At 46.5% G+C, this 18497-nt stretch overlaps 1 protein-coding gene across 3 annotated transcripts in view; it reads left to right on the plus strand.

The window, feature by feature from the left end:
* The window catches only part of GRAMD1C (GRAM domain containing 1C), a 177656-nt gene that overhangs the window by 55131 nt on the left and 104028 nt on the right, over positions 1-18497 (plus strand). For all 3 annotated transcript variants that reach the window (XM_029578198.1, XM_029578199.1, XM_029578201.1), the window contains 4 exons: positions 2126-2210; positions 3123-3226; positions 4372-4467; positions 13505-13585. In XM_029578198.1, the coding sequence (XP_029434058.1) occupies positions 2126-2210; positions 3123-3226; positions 4372-4467; positions 13505-13585 (366 nt within the window). The remainder of the gene's footprint in view (positions 1-2125; positions 2211-3122; positions 3227-4371; positions 4468-13504; positions 13586-18497) is intronic.

Genomic DNA, 18497 nt, shown 5'->3' on the forward strand with positions numbered 1-18497 from the left:
CCCTGTTTGCCATTTTAGTGAATATTATCCTGGGTGGTTGTTGTTTACAATAGCAGTACTCCTTGCAGAGACTCACCCAGTATAAATAGTATCATATGAGAAAAATAATACTTTCATACTAGTCTCTCTTTGTTTTTCCTATCTTTATACTTGTTACAACATTATTACTTGACTCTGAAAGATAACATATGTGGTTTTGCTATTATAGGTTTTCTCTTCTTTATAATGAAGCCATCCTTGCAGCCCAACTATAGAGCTAATGGATATCTAGTGAAACTTAGTCATACTGCTATCATTTGTTAATTAGAGAATGTGTGTCTATCTATGAGTCTCATTTACTTTAATGGGGATCTAGAGGGATCACAGTGCACACAAAAGGTTAGTTGTTAGCCTACACATTTCAGCCCATTTGTCATACTCACTTCTTACGGTTCTGACCTCCCCTCTGGTACTTGGGGGTGCCACTCTTGCCATTTGTAAGTGGCACAAGAGGGAAATGAGTGTGCAAGAGCCTGAAAACCAACATTGAGAAGGTGACTGACCCAGAATCCTTTGCTAGCTTAGCCTATGTGACCTCAAAGTGACTTGCTGAGCCTGACCTGCAAGAATTCCCAGGACACCTGGACAGGCAGTCGAAGCTGGAGCCACATTATGATGCCTAATTATAGGGTCATAAAAGGAGAAGGCAACAGAGGGAACTTCAGGCTATACAGTCACCATTGAGGCATTAATCTCAGGAGCATCTGTAAACACAACCTTAGATGTGTTAATTGCCCTGACCAGCAAGATTCTAACAGAACAAAGGACTATCTAGAGAGTGATGTTAAATGGGCCCCATCTTGGAGAAATACCCAGGGGTAGCTAGGGATGATCTTATCATGCTATTGACATGACAACCAATGTAAATTATTCTCTGGGTAGTCACGCACTAGAATTTTCTAACCTAGTACTATATTGTATGTTACCTATAAAAGAAGGATCAGTTCATATACACGATAAGATGCTGGTAGTCAGTTTGTCAGAGAAATGGCATCAGCATCTCCCAAGAATACTTACCGGTATATTAATAAATAAATAATTACACTTTCTACAAAAATCTAAGTGTTCTTGCATCCCTGGATATATAAGCATCATAAAGAATGGCATGGCGCTTAACATTGGTCTAACAGTGCACGGCACATCTAATGTTGTTAACATACCTATTACATAATTTGAATTGGGGGGGAAAAAAAAGCAAGAAGTCAGTCAGAAAAATGTTGAGATTTGTTTCCCCCCCTTGATAACACATGTGGCTGTTTAATTTTATATAGACCAAGTATTTCTATTAATATATGTTGTATATTTGGAATAATTCAATAAACCATAAAATTAAAAAACAAAGTAAAAGGTGTCCTAATATAAGAATTTTTAAAAAATGTGCTAAAATATAGGTTAAGAAACAAGTTGTAGGTGAAGCCTTTTTATTGAATCAATGTAATGCATTTATGAGTTGCTATCAAGAGCTTTACTCCAGTCTGTGCAGTGATGAAGGTCATAAAACAACATTCAAAAGCTAGTCAGAAATATAGGTGATGTCTTCTCAAGGGACCTATACAACTCTTGACCTTTAGATATGTAGAAATAAATATAGATTGACGCAGCTAACGCACCACTTTATTCAAGGTGGTGCAAAATAGATGCCATTCTTTAGATTTACATTTGAATGTTTACTTCTAAATAAGATCCAGGCAAGGTGGGAGTAGAAATAAAACATCCCAACATGCAGTGTATGGAAGAATCTCTCACAATGGCATGTGAACATCCCTTTCTAGAGATTTGATACACAACTACCACTTGCTTTTCTTCTGAATCCTCTCCCATTCATAGGTTAAACATTGTAGTAGCTTCCCAGGGGCATGGGGAATGGGAAATGTTGGTTTTTTTTTTTTCAAGCTTTTAAATTTGGGTAGCTATCTGGGTATCCCTGTAAGATGAGTATTTTTTGCTCACGTTTCCTTCCTCAGCAAACTTGGCAGCTGTCATGCCACCATGGAGTAATGAAATGGAATGGCCTCTGCCAAAGTGATCATTAATGAGGATAAACACTGCTGCTGTGTTTAGCTTTTCCATTCAACTGTTATTACAGGTCTCAAGTTCCACTTATAAACAGAGGAGTGAAGAATTTAAGAAACAATTTCGAGAGCTGCCAGATTCTGAGAGGCTCATAGTAGGTAAGAAACAAACCATCCAGTTGGGTCATCATTCTTGTAGTCTGCAGCCATGTGTAAATGTAATCAAATTACATCTCTGCTAGTTCTGAATATCATTCCCGTACCCTGACCTGGAGCAGATTAATTATCCTCTCTCTATATATATAAATAATGAGGTTCATATTCAAAGCTATTTAGATGGATAACTCACAAGTTATCCATCTAAATGGCTAGTTTTGAATATTTCCCTTGCTTATCTGGTTAGCCAGTTAAATCATTATCTGCCAAAGATTTAGCCGAATAAGAGAAAGGGGGCATTCCAGGGCTGAGTTGAATTATGCGAATACCTTATCTGGCTAATTCTGATATTTGGTGCTGAGCCCAGTGGACTTTGTGGCCCCGCCCCTCCCACTGATGTTGTCTCGGGCTGCTTTCAGAGGCCAGCCCACAGTGGGGGTGGGGCATCTTCTAGGTTCACTTTTTGGGAAACTCCGCAGGGAGTGATTACGAGGATTAGGCTGTTTATGTTCTTTGATAGGGAGGTAGTATAGGGTGGCGGAGTGTTCTCTGGCATACAGTGTTTTATGTTTCTGGCCCAAGTTACTGTTTAGTTTTACTTTATTGTAATTTAACTATGTGTGTGTGTTAAATTTATAAACAGAATTGTCCATTTGCTTAGGATTTTATTATTGTTTTGCATTATGAATTATATTTTATGATGTTGTATATTAGAATTATACTTCAGTATGTTGTAAACCACTCTGGGTAATCCTTTGGGACTAAGAAGGTGGGATACAAATATAAAGATGATATATGGCTGTTTAATAGGCAGAAAGAAACCCATCTAATTTTCAAATAAACTATGAAGGATCATTTTCTGTTGCAGATTTTACTGCTTGTATTTTATTGCACTTACTGTCTTTCTGTTTGTAGATTATGCCTGTGCTCTCCAGAAGGACATCCTGCTCCAAGGACGCCTGTACCTTTCAGAAAACTGGCTCTGTTTCCATAGTAACATCTTCAGATGGGAGACCTCTGTATGATCACTTTTTCACTCCTAAATTCAACCCTTTCTAGAAAGGGAAGCTGGGATAGGTCAATTGGAATAATCTGTGTTGGAATTTAGCATCTCTATTTTGGAAAATTAAAGTGCTGGGATAAGTCTAGTGATCTTATTCCTTGATAAAAATGGTTATTTTTTCCTTTTTATGTATATATGTGTGAGGTGGATGGAGCTCCAACATTTTTACTGATGTAGAAATAGGTAAATCTGTCTCTTCAGAAATGTAGATTGTTCTTGGAGGAGGACATTAATGTATGTGATGGAACCTATACTACATACAGTCAGTATAACAATATAGTAGAGAGGCACACCCATAGCTGTGGTCAACAAAGCTGAGTTTCTTTTGGTTAACACTGTCAAAGCCCTGCTTCAGTTAAACCGCAAAATAGACCACAAAGTGCTTGTCACAGATAGAAGTTTATTCTCCGAGTTATGCTTGTGATGGTGAAAGCATCAATGGACGTCAAGGGCAAACTACTTCTGGTAAATCCTGAAAGAAAAGAAGACTATGACTACATTAAAGCAAAACCCACTCAAGTTTTATATGTATATATATATATATTTTTTTTAAACTATTGATAGGATAGTTTTATAGTGCATGTTTGCCTGTTGCTGTTTAATTTCTTTCTATTAAAGTGCATCACAGAGAGCTGTGGGAGTCAAAAAGGTGATGCAGTGAACCTCTGCCTAGAAACAGTGCTTATTGTTGCAGATCACAGGATAAAATCTTGTTCACTAAAAGTTTTTTCCCGTTCTGTTTCTATGGGGGAAAAGCTTAGTAAATCAGGCCCTGTGTTCTCCTGTAGGACAAAGACAGTTATCTTTAATGTGTGGTCCACTCCTGAGCGAGCATGTGCTGAATCTGACCATTAATTGCCTCGCAGGATCCTTCCATTTTCTAATATAAATTTCTATACCTTTTTTTTTTGTTTGTTTTTTGAAAGCATCCATACTATAGGGATGAACATCCATGCTCTTCCTCCGGCCCCTCTCCGTAGGGTACTTTTGCCACAATGGGAGAATTGGTTCAGCTTTAGTTTTCCATGCTATTCTTATTATCTAAACGTATAAAGATTTGTTTAGCTGTTGAAATCATTTGAAATCTTTTCTCCTTTGAAGATGGCTATCACCTTAAAAGATGTAACTTCCATGACAAAGGAGAAGACTGCCCGGCTCATCCCCAACGCCATCCAGATCAGTACAGAGAATGAGAAGGTAGGGAGCACTATTTTTATTATTTCATCTCTGTGGTTTCTTTGTTTTGGGGGAATTTTCGTAACCTCAGCCACCCCTGTAGTTTTTCTTGTACAACAGGCTTGTGTTTATTCGGCTGAGGCAAGGGTTGTTCCCCCTTCGTTTTCTGCTCAGATCCTGGTAGACTTTACCCACACCGCATGCAGATAAAAGCTAAGGGGCGGAGTTTCAGAGCCCTGCTCGCCTAAATCCGCCCAAAACCGGGCGGATTTAGGCGAGCAGGGCCCTGTGCGCCGGTAAGCCTATTTTACATAGGCCTACTGGCGCGCGTAAGTCCCGGGGTTCTCCGAGGGGGGCGTGTCGGGGGCGGGCCCGGTCGTTGCGGCGTTTCGGGGGCGTGTTGGCAGCGTTTTGGGGGCGGGTACGGGGGCGTGGCTACGGCCCGGGGCGGTACGGGGGCGTGGCCGCACCCTCCGTACCCACCCCCAGGTCGCGGCCCAGCGCGCAACAGGCCCGCTGGCGCGCGGGGATTTACTTCTCCCTCCGGGAGGCGTAAATCCCCAGAGAAAGGTAAGGGGGGGGTGTAGACAGGGCCGGGCGGGTGGGTTAGATAGAGGAAGGGAGGGGAAGATGAGGGGAGGGCGTTAGAGGATTCCCTCCAAGGCCGCTCCGATTTCGGAGCGGCCTTGGAGGGAACGGGGGTAGGCAGCGCGGCTCGGCACGCGCCGGCTATACAGAATTCATAGCCTTGCGCGCGCCGATCCAGGATTTTAGTGGATACGCGCGGCTCCGCGCGTATCTACTAAAATCCCGCGTACTTTTGTTGGCGCCTGGAGCGCCAACAAAAGTACGCCAATGCGCCTTGTTTAAAAATCTACCCCTAAATGTCATTCCCTGTACGTACCCGGATTTATGCCTCCCTTCCAGCAGAGAAAAACTTGAAAGGCATCCTCACTTAACCTGGTGTGCCTCCTGCATCCCTTCAGTATTTCTCTGTCTCCAGCAGATGGAGGTGGTGCAAACCCTGCAGACTTGCCCTGTTTTTGGGGTTTAGGCTATCCCTTGAAATAACTAAGAGTAAACTAGCTATATAAAGGTTTGAATCAAGCAAGTTTAAAAAAAAAAAAAAAGTTCTTCTGCAGCAGGGAGTGTTTCCCAATCCTCCCAGGGGGTTAACATAAGAACATGCCATACTGGGTCAGACCAAAGCTCCATCAAGCCCAGCATCCTGTTTCCAACAGTGGCCAATCCAGGCCATAAGAACCTGGCAAGTACCCAAAAACTAAGTCTATACCATGCTACTTTTGCTAGTAATAGCAGTGGTTATTATCTAAGTCAATTTAATTAATAGCAGGTAATGGACTTCTTCTCCAGGAACTTATCCAATCCTTTTTTAAACACAGCTATACTAACTGCACTAACCACATCCTCTGGCAACAAATTCCAGAGTTTAATTGTGTGTTGAGTGAAAAAGAACTTTCTCCGATTAGTTTTAAATGTGTCCCATGTTAACTTCATGGAGTGCCCCTAGACTTTCTATTATCCGAAAGAGTAAAAAACCGATTCCCATCTACCTGTTCTAGACCTCTCATGATTTTAAACACCTCTATCATATCCCCCCTCAGCCGTCTCTTCTCCAAGCTGAAAAGTCCTAACCTCTTTAGTCTTTCCTCATAAGGGAGCTGTTCCATTCCCTTTATCATTTTGGTAGCCCTTCTCTGTACCTTCTCCATCGCAATTATATCTTTTTTGAGATGCGGCGACCAGAATTGTACACAGTATTCAAGGTGCGGTCTCACCATGGAGCGATACAGAGGCATTATGACATTTTCCGTTTTATTCACCATTCCCTTTCTAATAATTCCCAACATTCTGTTTGCTTTTTTGACTGCCGCAGCACACTGAACCAATGATTTCAATGTGTTATCCACTATGATGCCTAGATCTCTTTCTTGGGTTGTAGCACCTAATATAGAACCTAACATTGTGTAACTATAGCATGGGTTATTTTTCCCAATATGCATCACCTTGCACTTATCCACATTAAATTTCATCTGCCATTTGGATGCCCAATTTTCCAGCCTCACAAGGTCTTCCTGCAATTTATCACAATCTGCTTGTGATTTTAACTACTCCGAACAATTTTGTTAGATCCTGCGGGGTCATCCCCTCTGGTGGCAAGTTATTGGAGCTGGGGTTGGTAACCCCATAGGGCTCCAGCCAGGTAAGGAGCTGGGGAAGAGATTACGGTGGTCCGGTTCCTCTCTTACCTCGTGCCAATCCTCAGCGTTTGAAAAAATTCGAAATTTTTGGAAATTTTTCTTTTTTGGTGGGCTGCAATCAAGGACCCCTCCCCATTCGAATCGCCGCGCTTTTGACGAATTTTACCACATTTTTGCCGAGTTTTGGGCTGTTTTTCCCCCTCCACGATGCTGCGGCCATCTTGCATGTGGCATGGGGAGAATCAGCCGCACGGCTTTCCCGGGCCGGTATTTGCTCCCGCGGGTCTGCAGCATTTGCTAAGCCCCAAGGGGCTCAAATACGATCTGTTCCGCGGGAGCCTCGGGCTGACCCGTTTCCCCTCAGTGCAGGGACGGCAGCCATCTTAAACACCTTTGCTGAAGCACAGGCAAGGGCTATGGGAGCAGGGGAGCTTTCCCCAGCGCTGTCACCGGTCCCTGCCAGTCCTGATGATACTCTTGATCAGGACCAGGATTTTTTCCAGGAGGACCCTGATATCTCAGGGGGAGATGATGTTGAGTCTAATTCTTTTTCTTTAGATTTTGTCCTCCTTATGCATAAAGTCTTTTTGGCTTCCAGGTCTCCGCAAGATGGTGCTTTGCCAGTGAGACCTGCTCAGGGACCGTCCCCCAAGATAGCCAAGCGCACGGATGTGCCCATGTCTCTACGGGTCGCGAAGTTAAAAGGTGCTTTTAACTTCAGGAGGAACAGCCGATCCGGAGATAGCAGGCAGTGCGGCTACAGATGCGGGGGCCTCTACTTTCCCCCCCCCCCCCACCCCCGCTAGTGGGGGATTGGATGAAGAGCAGGGGAAACAGAACCCTTTGGATGGAGATGACCCTAAGGTGGTCCGTCTGTTCCAGAGAGAGGAATTAGAACCCCCTCATTCCTGCAGTTCTTTCTGAGCTTGGAGTAGAGCTCCCTCCGCATGCTCCACCGCAGGACTCAGTGGACCCAGTCCTGGCGGGTTTGTGAACGCCGACCCGGGCTTTTCCTTTCCATCCCATGCTTCAGCAGCTGATGACCAGGGAGTGGGATACTCCGGATGCTGGTTTGCGGGTTGGTCGGGCCATGGATATGATTTATCCGTTATTAGATGAATCTCTGGAGCTCCTGCAATCCTCTAAGGTAGATGCTTCAGTTTCGGCTGTTGTCAAGCGGACCACTATTCCAGTCGCAGGTTTGGCGGCTCTCAAGGATCTTCAGGACCACAAGCTGGAAGTCCTGCTTAAGCGCATCTTTGAAGTGTCGGCCCTGGGTATCTGGGCGGTGGTATGTAGCAGTTATATGCTGTGGGTGAGCCTGCTCTGGGTTCAGCAATTACTGACATCTAGAGATCTTCCTCTGGGAGAGTCAAAGCAGGCGGAACGATTGGAGGCTGCAGTGGCATATGGAGCGGATGCACTGTATGACCTGTTCCGCACTTCCTCTCGCACTATGTCGTCGGCAGTGTCGGCAAGGCGTCTTTTGTGGCTTCGAAATTGGTCAGCGGATGTTTCATCCAAGGCTCAGCTTGGGGTTATTCTGTTTAAAGGTGGCTTTTTGTTCGGTGATGATTTGGAGCAGTTGATAAAGTCCCTGGGGGAGAACAAAGTTCACAAGTTACCGGAGGACAGACCGAAACCCTCCAGAGGGTTTCCTTCCTCCCGCTCTTGTTTTCGGGATCGACGGAAGTTTCAGCAGAACAGGCAACAAGCGGCTGGGCAGCGACAACCGTTGGCCAGAAGCCAAGCCTGGATCGTGTCCTTTTGTAGCTGCAGAACCTCCCGGGAGGGTGGTTCTTCCTCCTTTCTCACCTCCAAATCTACACAATGATATGGGGCCGGTCCATTCCTCGATCCCTCAGGTTGGGGGTCGCCTGTCCCGGTTTTACGAGGCGTGGACCAAAATTTCTTCCGATCAGTGGGTGCTAAGCATAATAGAACGAGGCTACGCACTGGAATTTGCTCAACCTTGCCGAGATTTCTACTTAATATCTCCAAGCGGTCCCAAGGTCAAATGGCAGATTGTTCATCAGACTCTTGAACGTCTGCTGGCTCTCGGAGCTGTAAAACCGGTCCCTCCAGAACCTTGGAGGAAAGGGAGGTACTCCATTTACTTTGTAATCCCAAAGAAGGAGAGATCCTTCCAACCAATTTTGGACCTCAAGAAGGTAAACAAATCTCTCAAGGTGCCGCGCTTTCGCATGGAGACTCTCTGCTTTCTGTCATTGCAGCGCTACGCAAGGGCAAATTCCTGGTCTCTCTGGATCTGATGGAGGCCTACTTGCACATTCCCATTCACAAGGATCAGCAAAAGTTCTTTCGCTTTATGTTCCTGGGAATGGATTACCAATTCTGCACGCTACCATTCGGTCTTGCGACCGCCCCCCATACATTCACCAAGGTCATGGTGATGGTGGCGGTGTCCCTCCGGAGACAAGGCCTTCTCATTCATCCCTACCTGGACAATTGGCTCATCAGGGCGAAGTCGAGAGATTGCTGTGTAGAGGCCATCCACAAGGTAACCACTCTCTTGGAATCCCTCAGATGGGTAATCAATCAGGCCAAGAGCAACTTTTTCCCTTCTCAGATATTGGAATTTCTGGGAGCCCAGTTCGACACTGCTGTCGGGAAAGTTTTTCTCCCAACGGATCGAATGCACAAACTGATGGGGCAAGTTTGTCGCTTATTGGCTCTTCCACTTCCCAAGGCCTGGGACTACCTTCAAGTTCTCGGCTCAATGGCATCTACTCTGGAGGTCGTTCCCTGGGCTTTTGCTCATATGAGACTGTTACAATGAGCATTGCTTTCCCAGTGGGGTCCCAAGTCGGAGAATTTTCAACTCCCTCTGCCGCTCACCGATCACGCCAAGTCCAGTCTTGGGTGGTGGCTTTGCCCACACAAACCTGTCTTGAGGGATGGATCTGAAAGTTTCGAACTGGATAGTGGTGACCACGAATGCCAGTCTCTCTGGTTGGGGAGCTGTTTGCCAGTATCTTTCAGTACAGGGCAGCTGGTCCCCGGAGGAGTCCGGATGATTGATCAATCGCCTGGAGACCAGAGCGGTTTGCTTGGCCTTGCAACACTTTCTCCCCCAATTACGCTATCAGGCGGTTCGCGTTCTCTCCGACAATGCGACGATGGTGGCCTACATCAACCATCAAGGAGGCACCAGAAACCAAGCTGTAGCCAACTAGGCAGAGCTGCTCATGGTTTGGGTGGAACAAAATCTTGCAATGCTAGCGGCATCTCACATAGCCGGGAAGGACAACAAAAAGTGGACTTCCTAAGTCGGCGGTGCATAGATCCTGGAGAGTGGGAGCTCTCGGACCAAGCAATAGATTTCATTTCTCGCAGGTGAGGGACTCCCAACCTGGACTTGATGGCAACGAGGGACAATGCCAAGGCTCCTCGCTTCTTCAGTTGCAGAAGGGATCACGGCGCAGAGGGGATCGATGCACTAGTACTTCCCTGACTCACTTTGGTTCTCCTATATGTGTTCCCTCCTTGGCCTCTGGTGGGCATGGTGCTTCGCAGGATATAGGTCCACCCAGGGAGTGTAATCTTAGTAGCTCCCGAGTGGCCCTGATGACCACGGTTTGCGGATATAATCAATCTGGTGGTGGGCGGCCCTCTAAGGCTCGGGCATCTTCCACATCTTCTTCGTCAAGGTTCTATATATTTCAGCCAGGCAGATCGCTTTTGTCTAGCAGCCAGGCTTTTGAAAGGAGGAGATTGAGGAAGAAAGGGTACTCTGAGGAAGTTATCACTACACTGCTACAAGCCAGAAAAACATCTGCCTCTCTCTCGTATTAGGGTGTGGAGAGTTTCTGAGACGTGGTGTTGTGAGCGAGAGATTCTCCCCAGACACACTACGCTTGCTCAGATGTTAGTCTTTTTACAAAATGGTTTAGCCAAGTGTTGCATCTGTCGGTGCTAGACGGCTTCGCCCCGTTTGCCTCACCTTATTCACGGCTCCTCCCGCTTACCTAGGAAAGATGGCTACCGCCGCGTCTACAAGCCAACCTCTCCGGCGTCCCCGGAACGGCTATGGTGCATTCTCCCGCCATGCTCCTCCCAGGTACCTACTAGGGTGCGCGCGCGTGCGCCACCCACGTCTTTATTCCAACCTTGGCGCGAACCTCGGGGGGCGTTCCCCCTTGCTGATGTCACGCCATCTGGTTATATAACCTATTCTAATTTGCTAGCTCATTGAGTTAGCAAGGACTCGAATCCGTTCCTGTCTATGCTACTCTGCCGCTTCCGTGCTGCTGCAGGAAGCTCTCTCTCTGCCCTTCGGGGTAACTGCTAACCTGGGTACCTGCTCCTCGGGGGCCCTCTGCTTTATTTCAGGTGCCTTATAGGGAACAGGTACTCGCTCCTCGAGGGCCTGCTCTCCCTGCCTTGGTGCCTGCACTTCCTTCTACAACCTGGTGGAATCGCATATCTTCAGCAAATACCTACTGAGTACTCTAACTCTCAGTCTATCTCATCCACAGTACTTCCTTGCTGGGAAACCTGCTTCGGAACCTCCCAAGACCAACGGGGTGAGAAGGGCTCCCTCTGCCGAGGTCCCTGAGACTGCAACTACCAGACTGCCTCACTACTGCCACCTCTGATGGTACTGTTCAAGCTGTATAATAAAGAACTAACTGTATTTTTGCTTCTGAGTCTAGCCTAGTACTGTGGCTCCTCACGGGGCTCCTCGCCGTGGGCGTGGTCATCTGCCACAGTACCCAAGGATCCACCCAAACACCACTCAACCATAACACCAAGGGCTTGTCTTTTAACTCCCTCTGGGTACAAGTAGCGGCCCTAGGCACTCTGGTTGGTAGCTCAGTGGCGTCGCATCCAGATGTGGTGCGTTTCCTCAGAGGAGTAAGGCATTTGAGTGACTCCTGTTCGTCTGGTATGTCTGTCATGGAGACTTAATTTGGTACTTCGCGTATTGTGTGATCCGCCGTTTGAGCCTCTTAAAACGATGATGTTGAAAGATCTCACGCTGAAAATGGTCTTCTTGGTGGCTATATGCTCAGCTCGTAGAGTGTCTGAGTTACAGGCTTTCTCTTGTAGGGAATCTTTTTTGAGAATTTCTGAGTTGGGGGTTTCCCTTCAAACTGTTCCGTCTTTTTTGCCGAAGGTGGCCACATCCTTCCATTTAAGTCAGTCATTTGAGCTCTTGGCCTTTCCTAATTTATCAAATGATGTTCCACAAGCACGAGAGCTTTGTCTGCTAGATGTTCGATGTTCTTTGTTATGCTACTTGGAAGTCACAAATTCTTTCAGACTCTCAGATCATTTGTTTGTCCTTTGGAGTGGTCCCAGGAGAGGTCACAAGGCTTCTAAAATGATGATTGCCTGCTGGTTAAGAGAAGCAATTTCTTCTGCATACATTTTTAAATGGTGACCTGTTCCTGAGAGCCTGAAGGCCCATTCTATTCGCTCTCAAGTAGCTTCTTGGGCCGAATGCCAGTTGGTATCGCCTCAGGAGATTTGCAAAGCTGTTATTTGGAAGATGCTCCACACATTTGCTTGCCACTACCGCTTGGATGTTCAGGCGCCCAGAGATTTTAGCAGTGGTGTGCTGCGTGCGGGACTCGCAAGGTCCCACCCGGTTTAGGGAAGCTTTGGTACATCATATGGTCTGGACTGATCCGGGAAAAGAAAATTGGTTCTTACCTGATAATTTTCGTTCCTGTAGTACCAAGTATCAGTTCAGACGCCCACCCAAAGACTAGGAGTGGGTAGCAGGGGGATCTGTAAAGTCCGCGCGCGCATATTCAGGTTATGTTATTGCAGCATACTAAGAAAGAAAGCTACAGGTTACATGTTTATATGTTCGTTCTTACAGTTCTGTTATTGCTTGATTCATTGCTAGTATTATTCTGCTTTGCTCCTCTATATACTGAAGGGATGCAGGAGGCACACCAGGTTAAGTGAGGGTGCCTTTCAAGTTTTTCTCTGTCTCCACCTGCTGGAAGGGAGGCATAACCCATGGTCTGGACTGATCTGTGGTTCTACAGGAACGAAAATTATCAGGTAAGAACCAATTTTCTTTCACCCGATGGGCAGCGCACATGAATAGAGTGATGTTCCCTCCAAAAGTCCAGTATTGCAACAAGAAGGGAACAATGGACGGCCTTGTGATCGTTGTCTGCCATCGCCTTCTGTTTCTGTGTTGCTCTGAAGTGAATGGAAGACAGAGTATTAAAAGTAATACTTGATCCTATGTTTTTTGTAGGCTCTTTTCTCACTCTTCCTTACCCTGACCAGTCAAAGGGGTATTTATACTGTCATTCTTAAATCTCTGTTGATCAGCATCCACTATTCAATTAGGCCTGGTTGCCTGGTGACTGCTTGCCCAGGCTTAAGAACATTATTGTAGTGGAGCATTTTAACCTCCTCCCTGTTACAGGAGTAGCTCAACTTTCCTTGTTCTCCTTAACCAGAGAAATGGCATTATCCAGTCATAGTGGATGATTGTATTGTAATTGCTTGAAAGAAGGCATTTAGTACAGAAATGCTTTTTCTTGTTCATAAATTCCTGATGTGTAATTGTACGCTATGTATAATTAAGTAATATGGGATCTTATTTAATACTTTTGGAACTGAAGCACTTCCTTATTTTGCAGTCCTGAGAATGGGACTTCAACAGCTCATGATACATCCTCCAAACCTTCAGTTCAAGGTGCAAAAGTGATGAGCGGAGTTCCTTAACATTAATCTCAGTATGCTATGCAGGCAGTGCCATATTCGGGACATACAGTAGATGTAAATTATAATTTTTTTTATGTTGAGCTGCAGATTATAACAGAGTCCTTTTTGTTTCTCTGCAGTTTTTCTTTACATCGTTCGCTGCCAGGGACCGAAGCTACCTGAGTATCTTTCGCATGTGGCAGAATGTACTGCTTGACAAGGTAAGTCTCGCAGGAGACTTCCAGCCAGCAGAGCTAGCATGAACATCAGGAAGCAACTGGAGGAGAAGGGGCAGAACAAGGATACCCCCTCAGAAAAATTCTGATTTATTATTGTTCTCAGTGGTTACCCAGAACTGCTGCTGTACTTAATGAAATAGATGAACATGTGGTATCTCCGGCTCACCTTGTTGTGATGGGTAGTTTTTGTGAGCTATTTTTTGTTTTAAAATATTTGCTGCTAAACAGGACAAGCAATATGGCAGTCTTCACACATGTATGACATCTGATGGAGCCCAGCATAGAAAACATATGTCAGAGTTTGTAGAACTTTGACAGTGCCTCACCGAGCACGCTCATAAATGCTGATATGCACACGTCCATGTTGGGTACCTTCAGTCCTTTTTATTTTCTGCAGAACCCTTGAGTCATTGTTTGTGTCTCATGCTCCTGTTCTGTGGACCTTTTTTGGTATTGCCAGATTTGCAGGATCATTTGTGTCTGGGTTCTGTGGTTTTGTCCCAACCTTTTTTGTTTCGTGGCACACCTAGCACAAGGGTCACTTCGTTGTGGCACACCACCCACTTCCCCATCATCACTTTCTCTTCTCTTCCCTCTCCCCCTACCCCTTGGCATCATCACCTTTTCCCTTCCTTCTTCCCCCAGCATCATAACCATGCCTGTCCCCTGGCATCATCATCTTCTCTTCCCTATTCCCCCACCCTTCTAGCATCATCGTCATCTTCCTCACTTCCTGGTGTCATCAGTTTCCCTCTTTCTCCATCCCCTGACATCATCACTTTCTCTTTCCTCTCCTTCCATTCCCCATGCAGTCACCTTCTGCTCCCTTTCCCTTCAACCCTGGCATCACTTGCCCTCTCCCTCACCCCCTGGCATCATCACCTTCCCTCTTTCTCCATTCCTCTTCACTGACATCATCATCAAACTTCCGTTTCCACCATACCCTGGCATCACCTTCCCCCAACCTCTCTCCCTGGCATCATCACCTTCCCTCTCCTTCCATATTTCCTCCCCATCCTCTTGAATCATCATATTCCCTCCACCCTTCTCCCTCAACTCTTGGCATCATCAACTTCCCTGTCCTCCATCTCCTGGCATCATCATCCTCTCTTCACTCTTCCCCATTCACTGTGGCACAATCTTCTGTCCCTTCCCCACTCCACCCAAATCACTGAACAGCAAACGTCTGGGAGGCAATGCTTACCCAGCGCTGCTGCTTCTACCTCCTTTGCTAGCCTCCCTTTGCAATCTGAACTGCATGGGGCCAGCAGGTCTTGCAAGTCTACACAGCCTCATGCACAGGAGAGCCAGCAAAGGGGGGAAGCAGGCGCAGCTGCTGATAAGCGCTGCTCTCAGACATCCCCTGCTGGCAGGAGGGCATTTTTCAGGCCAGGAGGGAAGTAGGAAATGAGACTGCAGCCGCAGCACACCTGCACTCCAGCCATGGCACACTAGTGTGCCGCAGCACACTGGTTGGGAAACACTGCCCTAAGTAAGGGTTTTTCAGTCATTTTTCTAAGTTTCCATACTCAGTTCCATGGCAGTGCATCATTTGTACCCACTGGCCTTACAGTCACTGCTGCCATCGAGTTAGATTTTTATTTTAACTGATCATGTCTAGCAGATTCCAGCAATGCCCCCAATGCGCAAGGGCCATGTCTTTCACGGCCCCCATGATGTATCCTGTGTTTCAGGGCATTACATGATGTCCAGGGGTATCACATATTTGGGACCCTGACCCTAAAAGGACACTGGTCCCAAATGGAATTCATGGAAAAGTATTTCAGGCACTGGAAGACCGATTTATCAGCATCAACATTGAAGGATCTCAGAGCTGCACTGGTGGAGAGATTACCGGCTGATAGGGAGCCAGGAGACAGGCCTTCGTCAGTCAAAGAAGGTGTTGGGTTCTGCCTCTTTGATACCAGCATTGAGGAGATCCCATGCCAAGTATCAAGGGAAGCCGAAAAAACATTGGCATCTGCATCTGTCTCTATCGGTGCCCAATGCTGGGAGCAAGGATGGTCCGGTGCATGCTGAGAACCCCCTATAAGTGGTCCATGGCAGGAAGAGCTCATCCTCTAAGCTAGCCAGGGACTTACGTCAGCTTCTGCCATTTCAGCTGTCTGCCATCAATCCATCTCTCTGTTTTGAGGAGGACATTGTTACTTCACCTGCCTTCCAATTGATGTTGGCATTGTCCCTCTTCGAGGGGGAGTTGGATAGAAAGATCCAGCAGGATGTGGAGAAGGCTCTGCAAGCCTTGGTGCCGCGGCATTGAGTGCACTGAGGCAGGTACCAGTTATCCTTGAGCCTCTGCAGGTGCCTGTTCTGGATCCAATGCTGAAGTCCGGAAGGGGATTGGTGTCAATGACAGCTGTCCTGTTTTTCTCTAGCTCCTCGAGTAGCTGCCTAAAACATTGGTTTGATTGGCCTATAAATGTTTTAAATAAAATAGGAAGATTTTCCAGACTGTCAAAGCTTCTTGGGATCTAGGCCAAAATGGCTGGGGGGGGGGGGGTGATGACACACAGGGGTGTCGAGCATCGTGGAAGTCCTCACCACTGGTAGAAAGTGCAGCTGTGACTTTGCAGATGCTGCTGAAACATAGAAACATAGAAATGACGGCAGAAGAAGACCAAATGTCCCATCCAGTCTGCCCAGCAAGCTTCACACATTTTTTCTCTCATACTTATCTGTTTCTCTTAGCTCTTGGTTCTATTTCCCTTCCACCCCCACCTTTAATGTAGAGAGCAGTGATGGAGCTGCATCCAAGTGAAATATCTAGCTTGATTAGTTAGGGGTAGTAGCCGCCGCAATAAGCAAGCTACACCCATGCTTATTTGTTTTACCCAGACTATGTTATACAGCCCTTATTGGTTGTTTTTCTTCTCCCCTGCCGTTGAAGCAGGGAGCTATGCTGGATATGCGTGAAGTATCAGTCTTCTCCCATGCTGTTGAAGCAGAGAGCCATGCTGGATATGCATCGAAAGTGAAGTATCAGGCACATTTGGTTTGGGGTAGTAACCGCCGTAACAAGCCAGCTACTCCCCGCTTTGTGAGTGCGAACCCTCTTTTCTTCTCCCCTGCCGTTGAAGCAGAGAGCTCTGCTGGATGTGTGAAGTATCAGTTTTTCTTCTCTCCTGCCGTTGAAGCAGAGAACTATGCTGTATATGCATTGAAAGTGAAGTATCAGGCTTATTTGATTTGGGGTAGTAACCGCCGTAACAAGCCAGCTACTCCCCTCTTTGTGAGTGTGAATCCTTTTTTCCACATTTCCTCTTGCTGTTGAAGCTTAGAGCGATGTTGGAGTCACAGTAAGCATGTGTATGTTTATTTAATAAGGGTATTGTCTCCAGGCAGTAGCCATCATTCTGGCGAGTCACCCACTCTTCATTGGCGGCCTCTTGACTTTATGGATCCACAGTGTTTATCCCACGCCCCTTTGAAGTCCTTCACAGTTCTGGTCTTCACCACATCCTCCGGAAGGGCATTCCAGGCATCCACCACCCTCTCCGTGAAGAAATATTTCCTGACATTGGTTCTGAATCTTCCTCCCTGGAGCTTCAAATCGTGACCCCTTCTGCTGATTTTTTTCCTACGGAAAAGGTTTGTCGTTGTCTTTGGATCATTAACACCTTTCAGGTATCTGAAAGTCTGTATCATATCACCTCTGCTCCTCCTTTCTTCCAGGGTGTACATATTTAGATTCTTCAATCTCTCCTCGTACGTCATCCGATGAAGATCCTCCACCTTCCTGGTTGCCCTTCTCTGTACCGCCTCCATCTTGTCTTTGTCTTTTTGAAGATACGGTCTCCAGAACTGAACACAGTACTCCAGGTGAGGCCTCACCAAGGACCTGTACAAGGGAATAATCACTTCCCTTTTCTTACTCGATATTCCTCTCTCTATGCAGCCCAGCATTCTTCTGGCTTTAGCTATCGCCTTGTCACATTGTTTCGCCGACTTCAGATCATTAGACACTATCACCCCAAGGTCCCTCTCCTGCTCCGTGCACATCAGCCTTTCCCCCCCCATCGAATACAGTTCATTCGGATTTCCACTCCCCATATGCATGACTTTGCACTTCTTGGCATTGAATCTCAGCTGCCATATCTTCGACCACTCTTCCAGTTTCCTTAGATCCCGTCTCATTCTCTCCACTCCTTCCGGCGTGTCCACTCTGTTGCAGATCTTAGTGTCATCCGCAAAAAGACAAACCTTACCTTCTATCCGGTCCGCAATGTCGCTCACATAGATATTGAACAGGACCGGTCCCAACACCGATCCTTGCGGTACACCACTTAAAACCGCTGTCTCTTCAGAGAAGGTTCCATTTACCATCACACATTGTCTTCTGTCCTTCAACCAATTTGCAATCCAGGTCACCACCTCGGCACTCACTCCTAAGCTTCTCGTTTTATTCACCAGTCTCCTGTGCGGAACCGTATCAAAAGCTTTGCTGAAATCCAAGTATATGATATCGAGTGCTCTTCCTTGATCCAATTCCTTGGTTACCCAGTCAAAAAAGTCAATCAGATTTGTCTGACAGGATCTTCCTCTGGTGAATCCATGCTGCCTCTGGTCCATCAATTCTCCCGACTGTAGATAGTTCACTATTCTCTCTTTCAACAGTGATTCCATTACTTTTCCCACCACCGAAGTGAGGCTAACCGGTCTGTAGTTACCAGCCTCCTCTCTGTTCCCACTCTTGTGAAGCGGGACCACCACCGCTCTTCTCCAATCACTCGGCACCACTCCCGTTTCTAGGGATCTATTGAACAGGTCGCACAGCGGTCCCGCCAGCACATCTCTGAGCTCCCTCAGTATCCTTGGATGAATCCCATCAGGCCCCATGGCTTTGTCCACTTTCAGATTCTTTAGCTCTTCCCAT

Source organism: Rhinatrema bivittatum, chromosome 15 (genome assembly GCF_901001135.1).
Source record: "Rhinatrema bivittatum chromosome 15, aRhiBiv1.1, whole genome shotgun sequence".
Classification (NCBI taxonomy): Eukaryota; Metazoa; Chordata; class Amphibia; order Gymnophiona; family Rhinatrematidae; genus Rhinatrema; species Rhinatrema bivittatum.